At 50.4% G+C, this 13,870-nt stretch overlaps 3 protein-coding genes across 6 annotated transcripts in view; 1 reads left to right on the top strand and 2 right to left on the bottom strand.

The window, feature by feature from the left end:
- Positions 1-13,870, bottom strand: part of LOC127051204 (uncharacterized) — a 185,638-nt gene that overhangs the window by 94,340 nt on the left and 77,428 nt on the right. The window lies entirely within an intron of this gene.
- On the top strand, positions 5,326-6,282 carry LOC127051237 (olfactory receptor 5V1-like). The gene has a single exon (XM_050953310.1). It carries the CDS (start codon positions 5,326-5,328, stop codon positions 6,280-6,282), a length of 957 nt encoding a protein of 318 aa, XP_050809267.1.
- The window catches only part of HCLS1 (hematopoietic cell-specific Lyn substrate 1), a 62,849-nt gene continuing 59,101 nt past the window's right edge, over positions 10,123-13,870 (bottom strand). For all 4 annotated transcript variants that reach the window (XM_050953079.1, XM_050953089.1, XM_050953105.1 and 1 more), the window contains one exon: positions 10,123-10,985. In XM_050953079.1, coding sequence (XP_050809036.1) covers positions 10,849-10,985 — 137 coding nt within the window. In that variant the 3' untranslated portion in view covers positions 10,123-10,848. The remainder of the gene's footprint in view (positions 10,986-13,870) is intronic.

Here is a 13,870-nt window from a genome sequence, read left to right as displayed (position 1 = left end):
TTTTATGAGGGCTATCAGAAGCTTAAAGCCATCACAGTGTCCGATGCTGACCCCATGCCTAGGCCTGGGGAGATTCTAGACAAGCTGAGAGGGATGGAGAACTTGGCCCTGGCAGACACTGATAACATGTGCATCTTTAGCCAGACCTGGGAGGAACAGGTGTCCCAGGTGAAGAGGGGGCTGAGCTGCCTCAAGGAGGTGGGACTGACCTTAAAAGCTGGAATGTGTAAGGGGCGACGGCAAAGGTGTTGTGTCTGGGCCACAAAGTGGGAAGCAGCTGCCCAAGCCCAAAGCTGGCCAAGGCCAAGAGGGGGGCTCTTAAGTGCTGGGAGAAGACCCCGTCCCAGTTTGAACCCCAGAGGTATTGGGGTAGCAAAAGGGTTCAAGCCGCATAAACCTTCCCACATGCGGCCTGCAAGTGCCATCAAGCACACCCGACCTAAGGGAGGGCGTGAGACTGGACTGGACTGTCCTGGTGTAACTCACACCAAGGAATGGGAGAGATGCTGGGGCATCCATGGGAACGCTGGTGGGTTCGAACTTCCCCAGGTCACTGGCAGGAGTGACCTCGCTCAGTTCGGTCTCGAAGGGGGGAGAGATGTGACGAACTGGGAAAGTTCTTAATGTTTTCTCTGAGTACTGTGTTGGTGCCTCAGTGTCCCCATGGCAGTTCTTAAGTATCTGGCAGAGCAAAGGGCCAGTGCACCTAAATGCCTGACCCTCTGTCTCCTAGCAACTGATGGCCTGGGCCCCTCCTCTGCAAAGGTGCCAGCTGAAGGTGTTGGAGACAAAGGGATCAGGTGACCTCCTGGCCCGGGAAAGGGGCTGAGGAGAGAGGAGGGGCTGGGAGTGGTGGTTAGTCTGGAGCTGGCTGGGGCCAAGGGTGGAGGGCAGACCTGGGGGTCTGGCTCACTGCCCCCCAGAATGGACCCAGCCGAGGGGTCCGGTTCGCTGTATCTACAAGCTCTGTTTTAGACCCTGTTCCTGTCATCGAATAAACCTCTGTTTTACTGGCTGGCTGAGAGTCACGTCTGACTGCAAAGTGGGGGTGCAGAACCTGGTGGCTTCCCCAGGACCCCGCTGGGGTGGACTCGCTGTGGGAAGCGCACGGAGGGGCAGAGGATGCTGAATGCTCCAAGGAGAGACCCAGGAGGTGATGCCGTGTGAGCTTCTTGCCCTGAACAAGTCTGCTCCAAGGGAGAGGAGGCTCCCCAAAGTCCTGACTGGCTTGGTGGGGAGCAGTTCCAGAGCATCGCCCGGGGACTCCGTGACACACCCCCTGCTCCCGGCCGAACTGTTGAAGCAAAAAAACACAAAACAAAAGAAAAAGCCACTCAGACTCCTGGCCGAACTGCCGAAAGGAAAAAAAAAAGTGGCGCTGCTCCAGCAGCGCTCCTCCTGCCGCGCACCCCAAAGGATCCTCTTGCGCGCACCCCACTTCAGAGACCACTGCTCTAGGTTATGAGAGGGAAGCTGGTCACTTTCTTCTCATCTCTACAGATCTCTACCTTGAAGCCCTTCAGAGGAAAGGCAAGAAACCCAAAATGAAACAACCACCCCACAGCAGGAAGTTCTGAACCCCATCAGTCAGAGGCTGGCTCTTGCCCTGAGTGGGAGGCTTGACAGCTCTTCTAATTGTGTTGTTCTATTTCATGTGGCTCTGAATGCTCCCATTACCGATATACATGTGGGATCCTTCTCCGATTCCTACAGAGCTTTCAGTCTATTGCATTCGGTTTCCTTGTGTGTACACTAGCGTGGTGCATTAAGGACTGTGCTGGATTGCAAGCTGTGACCTTGAGTGGGTGAGTTTTCTGGTTCTGCTTGCAGGCTAGGGGCTCTGTGCTGAAATTTCTGGGAGCAGCAGTCAGTCTAGACAGAAATGGGGTGTTGTCTCTCTCTCTGTCTTAGGGAGCAGTTTATTTCCTCTCTCTCCGATTTTTGGTTCCATGTGTAACTGCTCTGAATTCTAAGACAAAGCAGTGCTATGCTGCAGCCTTCCAGCAAGAGTATTTATATTTTTATCTAAGCCTGTCCATGTGTATGCTGTGAACATAACAGAGAAACGGCTCTTGCGAGAGATGGTGAACAGAAGCAATCACTCTACTTCTCTCTCCCTTTCATTATTCCGTAGCCCACCATCTATCCCCTCTAATTTGTCTCCTCTCTAAACTAAAAGGTCTCAGTCTTTTAACTCTCTCTTCAAATGAATATTTTCTGGGTTTCTATCATACATTTAAGACGTGCCTCTGTTTCTGCTATATCCTGTCTAAGACAGGGTGACCGGAACAGAACCCACTATATCAGGGGAGTTCGTCCACTGAGTTACAGAACAGCACAGTCACAGTTTCAGTATTAACAGGAGTACTGGTGGCACCTTAGAGACTAACAAATTTATTTGAGCATAAGCTACAGCCCACTTCATTGGATGCATGCAGTGGAAAATATAGTAGGAAGATATATATATATATATATATATATATATATATATACACACACACACAGAGAACATGAAACAATGGGTGTTACCATACACACTACAACAGGGGTCGGCAACCTTTCAGAAGTGCTGTGCCTAGTCTTCATTTACTCACTCTGATTTAAGGTTTCACGTGCCAGTCATACATTTTATGTTTTTAGAAGGTCTCTTTCTATAAGTCTATCACAGAAAACTCTTGTTGTATTTAAAGTAAATAAGGCTTTTAAAATGTTTAAGAAGCTTCATTTAAAATTAAATTAAAATGCAGAGCCCCCTGGACCAGTGGCCAGGCCCCAGGCATTGTGAGTGCCAATGAAAATCAGCTCATGTGCCGCCTTTGGCACGCATGCAGTGAGTTGCCTACCCCTGCACTATAAGGAGAGTGATCAGTTAAGGTGAGCTGTTAGCAGAAGGAGAGAAAAAGAACTGTTTGTCGTGGTAATGAAAATGGCCCATTTCCAGCACTTGACAAGAAGATGTGAGGAACAGGGGGGGGGAGGGAATAAACATGAAATAGTTTTACTTTGTGTAATGGCCCATCCACTCCCAGTCTTTATTTAAGCCTAATTTAATGCTGTCCAATTTGCAAATTAATTCCAATCAGCAGTCTCTCGTTGAATTCTGTTTCTGAAGTTTTTTTGTCATAATATTGCGACTTTTAGGTCTGTAATCGAGTGGCCAGGGAGACTGAAGTGTTCTCCAACTGGTTTTTGAATGTTATAATTCTTGACGTCTGATTTGTGTCCATTCAATATTAGTTTGTATCCCATTCCTTATGCATGCTAATATTTTCTTTGCTTTGTAGACTTTAACAGCAGAAGGGATCATTAAATCATCTTGTCTGACTTCCTGTACATCAAACACACACCCAGCTCCTACGCATTAAACCTAACCACCCATTAGACCAAAGGATTATAGCAGGGCCGGCTTTAGGGCAATTCAGCCGATTCCGCACCCCTAAGAGGGCACCGCAATGTCCAGAAGGAGCTGCCGCCATAGTCCCACCACTGTCTTCGGGAAGGTCCCTCTGCCAAAATGCTGCTGAAGGCACCAGCAGCCGATTGAGCTGCCGCCAAAGTCCCAGCACTGTTGGCGGCGGCAGCTCAATTGTTCCACTGTCTTCGGCGGCTTCTTGGCCAAGGTACCTTTCTCCGTGGCAGCGATTGAGCTGCCGCTGAAGCCAGCAGCGGGACTTCAGCAGTAGCTCCTTTGAATTGGGCCCCGTGGTGCCTAAAGCCGGCCCTGGGCATAGTTGCTCCTGAATTGAATGTAACAACTTGTGTTGGGCTAAAGCACATCTTCCAGAAAGGTCTCCAGCCTGGATTTGAAGACACAATATGGCAAATCCACCACTTCTCTTGGTAGTTTGTTCCAATGGTCAATCACTCTCATTTTTAAAAATTGGAGCCTTATTTTTAATTTGAATTTATCTGGCTTTAATTTCCAGGCATTCGTTCTTGTTACATCTTTCTCCGCCAGCTGCCCTTTACTAGCAGTATTTCCCCCCACGAAAGTACTCACACTTGGCAATCAAGGGAGCTCTTAACCTTGATTATAAAATCATGAGTGACGTACAGAAAGTGGATAAGGAAAAGTTATTTACTTATTCCCATAATACAAGAATGAGGGGTCACCAAATGAAATTAATAGGCAGCAGGTTTAAAACAAATAAAAGGAAGTTCTTCTTCACACAGCGCACAGTCAACTTGTGGAACTCCTTGCCTGAGGAGGTTGTGAAGGCTGGACTATAACAGCGTTTAAAAGAGAACTGGATAAATTCATGGTGGTTAAGTCCATAAATAGCTATTAGCCAGGATGGGTAAGGAATGGTGTCCCTAGCCTCTGTTTGTCAGAGGGTGGAGATGGATGGCAGGAGAGAGATCACTTGATCATTGCCTGTTAGGTTCACTCCCTCTGGGGCACCTGGCATTGGCCACTGACGGTAGACAGATACTGGGCTAGATGGACCTTTGGTCTGACCCGGTAAGGCCGTTCTTATGTTCTTTTTGGTATGCTAAACAAATCAAACTCCTGAGTCCCTCAGTGCAAGCCAGTTTAGCCCCAGCCCTCAAATGATTGTTGAGCCTTTTCACTGATCTGGAGCAATCTTGCTGGTTGGTAAATGGGAAAGCTTAATATAGCCAAATATAAGGTTATGCACTTAGGAACAAAGAATGTAACACCCACATGGGGGACAAATATTTGACTATAGATGACTCTTTAATCTAGCAGGCCAAGGCATATCAAGAGCCAATGGCTGGAATAGCTGAAGCTAGATAAATTAACAGGCTGTTAGCTCAGGCAGGGCACTGGCCTACCGTGCACTCCTACCTGCATACGTGTCCTGCACAATGTGATCCTGATCCTGACTAGGAACCTGATCATTCTGTGAGATACAGGGCTCAGGAAAGAGAAAACTAAAGGAGGATTGTGGGGGTGGAAGCTCCTGACAGACTCAAGGTTTGATTACATTGCAATTAGACGCCCCTGGCTGGCCCCGTACCAGCAGACTCAGGCTTGCGGGGCTGGTTCATTGCTGCATAGACCTTCCTGCACAGGCTGCAGCCTGAGCTCTGGGACCCTCCTACCTTACAGGGTCCTAGAGCCTGGGCTGTAGCCTGAGCCTGAATGTCCACGCTGCAGTGAAACAGTCGCACAGCCCAAGCCCTGTGAGCACAAGTGAGCTGGCAGCGGCCAGCCCCAGGTATCTAACCGCACTGTAGACATACCCTGTGTCCATCCCTTCTGCATGTGAAATTGCAGGCGTGCTGCTGAAGGTTCCTGACTCACTCCCCGTCTCTTCTCTCTTCCTGTCCCACCCCCCCCAGACAAACTTTACCAACTCCATGGAACAGGAGAATCAGACACAGGTAACGGAGTTCATCTTCCTGGGCTTCTCCAGCCTTCTCCATGGCCAGGCCTTGCTCTTCCTGGTGTTCCTGGTGATCTACCTCATCACCCTGGTGGGCAATTCCATGATATTCACCCTCATCCAGCTGGATTCCCATCTTCACAGCCCCATGTACTTTTTACTCAGCCACTTATCCTGCTTGGATATTTGCTTCTCGTCAGTCACAGTCCCCAAGATCCTAGTGAACTTCCTGCGTGAGCAGGAGACCATCTCCTACTGGGAGTGCATGGCCCAGATGTTCTTCCTGATGTCATGCGCGGGAGCCGAGTGTGCACTCCTTGCCGTCATGGCCTATGACCGGTATGCAGCCATCTGCAACCCCCTGCGCTACACTGACATCATGAGTCGGAGGGTGTGTGTCCCACTCGCCATGGGGTCCTGGCTCTGGGGTCTCCTGGACTCAGCCATACACACCTTCATGGCCTCCAGCTTATCCTTCTGTGGTGCCAACCAGCTTCACCACATCTTCTGTGATGTCCCTCCCCTGCTGAAGATCGCCTGCAGTGACACCTATGTCAATGAAATGGGGCTTCATGCTGCCAGTGTCTTTGTGGGCTTGAGCCCATTTCTGCTCATCGTCATCTCCTACCTCTACATCCTGGCAGCCATCCTCAAGATCCGCTCCAACACAGGAAGGCACAAGGCCTTCTCCACCTGTGCCTCACACCTGATCGTGGTCACCATATACTTCGGGATGGCCAACCTCAACTACAATCGCCCCAGCGCAGGCTACTCCGTGGGGGTGGACACCCTGGTCTCTACACTGTACTGCATTGTCACCCCCATGCTGAACCCCCTCATCTACAGCCTCCGCAACCAGGAAGTGAAGGGGGCCCTGAGGAAGGCTCTGGGGAGCCAGAGGAGGGAATATGCTTCCCCAGGCACGCAGTGAGGTCCAGGCTGATGTGAGAGCTGGGGAGTGACTCCTGCTCTGCTCTGACTGCGCAGGGAAATGGCTTGTTAGACTTGGCAGCTGTGTAAGGAGCCAGGGGATGGGGCAGAGGGACTCCTTTCACAGCTACCATTGCTAGCAAGACTCCCTGCCATGTCTCTGAAGCTAAATGGCAAGGTAAGGAGGGAATAGGATACAAGCTAATCTAGAATGCTAGGCTTGTGTCTCTGCTGCTCAAGCTGAGCACGGACTGAGCTCACCAGACTGCTCCGCTGGGCCTGCCACTCTGAGATGTGCATCTCACTGGAACTCAAGAGAATCACTTACACTGCAGATGAAAATATCCTGACATGGGCAAACATTACACAGCTGCAGGGCACGTGATACTGGAGACAGACAAATGGCCAGCACTCATGGTATCAGTTTTAGCTGCTGGCTGCATTTCAGAACGAATAATTACAACCATTTTTAGCACTTCTAATCTTCAAAGCCCTTGACAGACAGACAGTAACTCATGAACTGCAGATGGGCTAAGTCACAACTGCATATTTTGCATGTGCAAATATGCTGCAGCTGTTTGGAAATATAATGATAGGCTTCTCTGCCTGGCTGAGAGAGCAGAAGATAGTTTCAGGCAGTCACAAACCACAGAAGCAGTGTGTGACCTGCAGATAATCAAGGCCTGTCTGTTCTGCATCATGCTCAACCTAAGTCCTTCACAAAGCCCCGAGATTCTGCAAAACTGATGTAGTAGACAGGAGCCACTACAGTAGCATCAGATTAATAAAAGCCGTCATATGAAATAATTCAACCAGCAAAAATCCCCTCTCCTCCCCCACCCCCATTGATTTTCATCATATTCAGGTTATTTTAGCTGCTCCATAATTTTCAGATTTCAAGGTACTGCAGCCTTTTGTATTGAAAATGCAGAACTACATTAAGGGAGTCGGGTGTCTAAGCCACAGGGAAGGCAGTTTGGGATGGGGATAAACACATTCACTTGGTTTCCATACAACCATAAAAGCTAGAAACATAATTATTTAAAAAGCTGGTATTCTGGGCAGCAGGGGCTGGGCTATTGCAGGACAGGCAGGATCATTTCACACTTTCTACATGGTGAGGCAGAGTCACCGATCGCTCCCCTCCCCTCCCCGGCAGATGGGTGCTGGAAGGTTGCTTCCCTCTACAGGGCACCCAAGGCTGGAAGAGGAATGGAGAGAAGGGGTTGAGGGAGTTGAGTCTGGGCAGCTTCTTCCATGAGATTCCTCCCAACTCCTAGCACTGCCCTGACATCACTTCCTCCCTGGGACGCCTTCTGGCTAGCTGCCAAGAGGGGGCATCCCGTAGCCATTTCTGGAAAGAATGTTTATGTAACCTGGGGGTGGGGTTTGCCCCTTGGCACCAGCTGGATTACAGATGCCTCCCCCTCATCTACAGCCATTTTCATGGATCCCATCTGACTGGATGTATTCACACACCCCTGCCCCGGAAGAACAGACGTGCCCCGCGTCACTGGGCCCTGTCCGCCAGAGCCTCTAGAGACAGGACAGTGGAACGTTAACCTGTATGAGACTGTTCAGCCATGAAGTGACACCCTGTATCAAACCTTTTCCAAGCTGACCTGTCACTGCATTGACAGCTCATGAGGAGCAGATCTGGAGCGCCTCTGGTGCAGACGCAAGCTCTGCAGCCCGTCCCTGCCTGGTACAGGAACATGACAGGCCGGGGCACCAGGCAGACAACACAAGAAATAAATAGCAAATGGTTCCAAGAATCCAGACGTTCCTGAGGAGAGGGGACAGGACAAATTACTGCAGGGAAACAGCTCCGAAATAAATCCCACCATTGCCTTCCTGTGGCTGTAGAGTGCTGGTAGCAAGGTGGTTCTGTGGTAGTTGGCTTGGTGCCCAACACCAAACAGGGACCGTACGCTGCTTCCAAGGTGCTTGAGTCGTCCATGTCTATGAAGCTCCTGGAGACCCCCAGCTAAGAGGAGCTGGCACAAGTGGAGTCAGCGCTGATAGCCAAGGGCTCTGCTGCTTGTTGCTGAAGCTGTCATTCATGTGCTGTGATTGGGTCTTACAGTAGCTGCTCTGCTGTTTTTAAACAGCCCCGGGTTGGGTTATTACTACTCTGATGGTATTTAAATGGCTCTAAAGTAGTAGTTAGCAAATCTTAGCCTGGGGATTGTGGATCTGGCTCAGCAGCTGCCAGGATGGTGGTTGGTGTGAGGTACATGAGTCTGTTTGCTTTTTAACAGAAGGGCTTGTATTGGATTTCTCTTGCATACGATAAAAAGAAATGGCACACACATTACCCCATCCTACTCCAGTTCAGTCTGTTTCCTGCACCCTGTTGTGCATTAGGCTTGGAGCAAGCGGTGAGAGTTACCCAGATCTCTCTTGTGTAACAGGCCAACCCCAGGGTGGGCACCCTGCAGACGCACTGTAACAAATCCCAATAAAGGCTCCCTGAACTGGTGCATGTGCTGTGGTCACTGGGGTTGGTGGGTGGGCTCCAAAGGGGATGGAAGGATGAGACACAGGGATGGAAGGGCTCTGGGAGGCCCTGACTCAGTTTTACATTGCTTCCAAGACAAGGAAGGTGCTCAGGGCTTGGTGCCAAGCGCCAGATTAGCCCTGGCTCTTGCCAATGAGACACAAGGCACCTTTCCCTTCCACTGCGTACATAAAAGGGTCAGCGAAACATACTAATCATGCCGGGGAGCTGGGGAGGGGGTAGGTTGGGCCCTGGCCCTAGGGTGACCAGATATCCTGATAATATCAGCACCGTCCAGATATTTGGTGCTTTGTCTTATATAGGACCCTATTGTCACACATACACACACTCTCATCCTGATTTTTCACACTTGCTCTCTGGTCACCCTCCACAGCCCTTTCCCCACCCACACCTCAGCCCTCGGGATGACTAGGTGCACTGAGGTACCGGGCGGCCCCCACTCAAGGGATACTGCAGCTTGCTCCCCTTTGCCCCCATTCCTATAAGCTGGAGAGCTGGGTGGGGGTAGTGCTTGTGTTTTAGGCACCAGTCCTCCCTGAGCTGCCCCAGCTCCAGGCTGGGGATACACACACAGTTCAGCTGTGGGGGCTGTTACAGCGCAGCTTGCTAATAACAGCACATGGGGTTCACATCCCATTGGTACCCCACTCCACCTCCCACCTCTGGCTGCAGGTAACCTGGCCCTAGATCCACAGATTTAAGGCCAATTATCTGGTCTGATCTCCTGCCTAATGCAGACCAGAGAATTTCACCCAGTGATTCCTGTCTCCAGCCCAAAAACTTGTGGTTGAACTAGACTGACTCAGAGAGGACTCTAAGCTTGATTCAAAGACTCCAACTGATGGACAATGTACTACATCCCTGGGCCCATGTCCCACTGGTTAATTACACTCACTCTAAACAAAAAAAGAGTTTATTTTCCAAGTAGAAATGTTCTATTACCCCTGTGCATTAGCTCTTGTTCTGCCAATGTCTGCTCCGTTAAACGGCTCTCTGCTATCAGACTTTCTAGCTCATGCTCAAGTCACCTCTCAACCTTTTTTTGCATCCGATGAAGTGGGCTGTAGCCCACAAAAGCTTATGCCCAAATAAATTTGTTAGTCTCTAAGGTGCCACAAGTACTCCTGTTCTTTTTGCGAATACAGACTAACACAGCTGCTACTCTGAAACTCTAAGGCCTGTTCCTAGAACTCGTCTCGTGCTTCTCTGAACCCTTTCTAATGTTTCCAATATCCTTTTCAAAGGCTTGACCTCAGAAATGGAAGCGGTATCCAGCAACGGTTTCACCGGACAGAGGAACAAAAGGCAGGAAGTCTAAGGTCTTAGCAAGATTCTCCTTTATTGTCTGCCTCTGCACAGCTATCTCCCATTTAATGGAACAGCATGTTACGGTCAAAATCACACTTTCAACACATGGTGAGATTAGTGCAGACAAAAAGTTCCCAGGTCCCCATCCTGGAGGCTGAAGTCCTCTTTACCCCCAGGCAGCAAAATCTCAAGCCTCCCTCTCCTACTTGCCGTTGTGCCTTACCCTGGCCTGAGCTGAACCCCTCGGAGTGTTACAAGGACTTTGTTCCTCATGGCATATTCTGTTCTTGGTCTCTGGGATGGCTGCCATGCATGGGATGGTTTCTGTTACACAGACACAGGTGCACCTGGAATTGGGCTAAGCCACACAGTACATGCGGAAGACACTGCTGATTGCTAGCCAAGGGTTCATTTTAAAGGAGAACCTAGAGGGAAAGGCCCCGTATCCCATTCCCCACTCCCCTGGGGCAGCCAGTGCCTCTACCCTGGGGCTGGATTGGAACCGGCACCTCCAAGAGGGGAAAGGCCCCATGCCCCATTATTTACCTACCCACCCCCCACTCCCACATGGGCCAGCCTGCCCCCCCAGTATCCTATTTGTCATTTCTTGTTAGTTTCTCTCTCATGCAGGTGTGCTGGGCTGAGCTGAGCTGCTCACTGTAACATGGCCCTAGTTACACATAAAGCGCTGAAGCAGTAAGAGGTAGCAGCACAGAGGGGTTCAGGCAATGGCAGGTCTCACTGAAGTAGCTTCACATAATTAGCTGGAAAGAGGCCAACTCTGCCATGGCAGTGCCCCCGCCACCAGCCCTCGTCCACTATCTCGATGTGAGTGATGGTGTCATTGGGGTCAAAGGAAATTTCATCGTCACCTTCTGCAAAAATGAAAGCATAAAATGAGGCACAGTGCAATTTGCTGTTGGGGGCAAAGACACCTTGGGGAGGGTGGGGAGCAAAAATTACCCCACGGGGAGTACAGCAGAAGCCACCGCCACATCCTGGCAGACCTCCCCTCCTCTCTACTTACATCCCACACCAGTGGTTCCCCCGCCTCCCCTTCCTCAGTGTCCCATCTCAGCATAGGACCATAGGAAATGACAGACTGGATCAGACCCCTGGCCCATCTAGTTTGGTATCAGGCTCTGTCAGTGGCAGGTACCAGATGCCTCAGAGGAGTGCACAAGAACAGGGCAGAAGCAGAGTACCCCTGCCCCACATTAGGTCTCATTCTGGTCTCTAAGGGTATGTCTACACTGCAATCAAAGACCCGCAGCACAGCAAGAGCTGGCCCAAGTCAGCTGACTCAGGCTCGGGCTGGGGGGCTAAAAATTGCAGTTTATCTGTTCGCCTTGAGCAAGGGGGGCGGGTTTCAGAGCTCAGGCTTCAGCCCCGGCCCGAATATCTACTCTGCAATATTTAGGCCCACTGCCTGAGTCCTGCTAACTCATAGACTCATAGACTCTAGGACTGGAAGGGACCTCGAGAGGTCATCGAGTCCAGTCCCCTGCCCTCACGGCAGGACCAAATACTGTCTAGACCATCCCTGATAGACATTTATCTAACCTACTCTTAAATATCTCCAGAGATGGAGATTCCACAACTTCCCTAGGCAATCTATTCCAGTGTTTAACTACCCTGACAGTTAGGAACTTTTTCCTAATGTCCAACCTAAATCTCCCTTGCTGCAGTTTAAGCCCATTGCTTCTTGTTCTATCATTGGAGGCTAGGGTGAACAAGTTTTCTCCCTCCTCCTGATGACACCCTTTTAGATACCTGAAAACTGCTATCATGTCCCCTCTCAGTCTTCTCTTTTCCAAACTAAACAAACCCAATTCCTTCAGCCTTCCTTCATAGGTCATGTTCTCAAGACCTTTAATCATTCTTGTTGCTCTTCTCTGGACCCTCTCCAATTTCTCCACATCTTTCTTGAAATGCGGTGCCCAGAACTGGACACAATACTCCAGCTGAGGCCTAACCAGCGCAGAGTAAAGCGGAAGAATGACTTCTCGTGTCTTGTTTACAACACACCTGTTAATGCATCCCAGAATCATGTTTGCTTTTTTTGCAACAGTATCACACTGTTGACTCATATTAAGCTTGTGGTCCACTATGACCCCTAGGTCTCTTTCTGCCATACTCCTTCCTAGACAGTCTCTTCCCATTCTGTATGTGTGAAACTGATTGTTCCTTCCTAAGTGGAGCACTTTGCATTTATCTTTATTGAACTTCATCCTGTTTACCTCAGACCATTTCTCCAACTTGTCCAGATCATTTTGAATTTTGACCCTGTCCTCCAAAGCAGTTGCAATCCCTCCCAGTTTGGTATCGTCCGCAAACTTAATAAGCGTACTTTCTATGCCAACATCTAAATCGTTGATGAAGATATTGAACAGAACCGGTCCCAAAACAGAACCCTAGGGAACCCCACTTGTTATACCTTTCCAGCAGGATTGGGAGCCATTAACAACTACTCTCTGAGTACGGTTATCCAGCCAGTTATGCACCCACCTTATAGTAGCCCCATCTAAATTGTACTTTCCTAGCTTATCTATAAGAATATCATGCGAGACTGTATCAAATGCCTTACTGAAGTCTAGATATATCACATCCACTGCTTCTCCCTTATCCACAAGGCTCGTTATCCTATCAAAGAATGTTATCAGATTAGTTTGACACGATTTGTTCTTTACAAATCCATGCTGGCTATTCCCTATCACCTTACCACCTTCCAAGTGTTTGCAGATGATTTCTTTGATTACCTGCTCCATTAACCTGAGTCAACTGACCCATGCTCTGAGACACGGTGCCGTGGGTCTTGGATTGCAGTATGACTAGGATTGCCCACCCTCCTGGTTTCTCTGGGAGTTGCTGGAAGAATGGGGCTCTATCTCCCGGAGGCTACTGAAGCCAAACCAGTAGTTTTTAGGCCACTAAAAGTCCTCTGCAGCTCCTATTGACCGGGAACTTCAGCCAGTGGGAGCTGTGGGGGCAGTGCCTGCAAGCAGGGGTGGTGTCTACAGGCAGACGCAGTGTAGGGATGTGCTGGCCTCTTCCGGGAGAGGCGCATGGAAGGGGCAGAGCACAGAGCACCCTGGTCCCGCTTACTTTGGGCAGCTCCCAGTCTGCAGTGCAGTGGGGCTAATGCAGGCTCAGTGCTTGCAGCTCCTATTGGCTGCAGTTTCTGGCCAATGGGAGCTGTGGAGTCGGCGCTCAGGGAATGGGCAGCACGTGGAGCCCCCTGAGCCCCCCCCGGGGCTCTAGGAATGTGCCGGCTGCTTCTGGAAGTGGCAAAGGGCCAAGGCAGGCAGGGAGCCTGCCTTAGCCCCACTGCGCTGCCAATTGGGAGCTGCCCAAGGTAAGTGCTGCCTGGCCAAAGCCCGCACCCCTCATATCCTTCCGCACCCCTCACCCCCTACCCCAGCCCAGAACCCCCTCCTGCACCCCAACCCCCTGCCCCAGCCCAGTGAAGATGAGTGAGTGTGGGGGAGAGTGAGCAATGGAGGGAGGAGGGATGGAGTGAGCGGGGCGGGACCTCAGAGAAGGGGCAAGGTTGGGGCCTCGGGGCAGGGCAAGAGTGTTTGGGTTTGTGTGATTAGGCAGTTGGCAACCCTGAGTGTGACGTACCCTCATAGCTAGAGACTGGCTTAGGCCTTGAAGCATGAGTTTAATATTGCATCGTTATTCAGGGAGAACCTCAGGGCCCCTCCCCTTCCCCTACATGCCATCCAGGCTGACCCCTCCCACATCTTCCCATACAGGC

The sequence above is a fragment of the Gopherus flavomarginatus genome, chromosome 1 (genome assembly GCF_025201925.1).
Source record: "Gopherus flavomarginatus isolate rGopFla2 chromosome 1, rGopFla2.mat.asm, whole genome shotgun sequence".
NCBI lineage: Eukaryota > Metazoa > Chordata > Testudines > Testudinidae > Gopherus > Gopherus flavomarginatus.
Note: the sequence above shows the minus strand (reverse complement) of the source record. Positions and strands in the feature narration are given on the sequence as shown.

Coding starts and splice junctions, on each gene's coding strand:
- LOC127051237 (XM_050953310.1), top strand. CDS start 5,326: ATGGAACAGGAGAATCAGACACAGGTAACGGAGTTCATCTTCCTGGGC.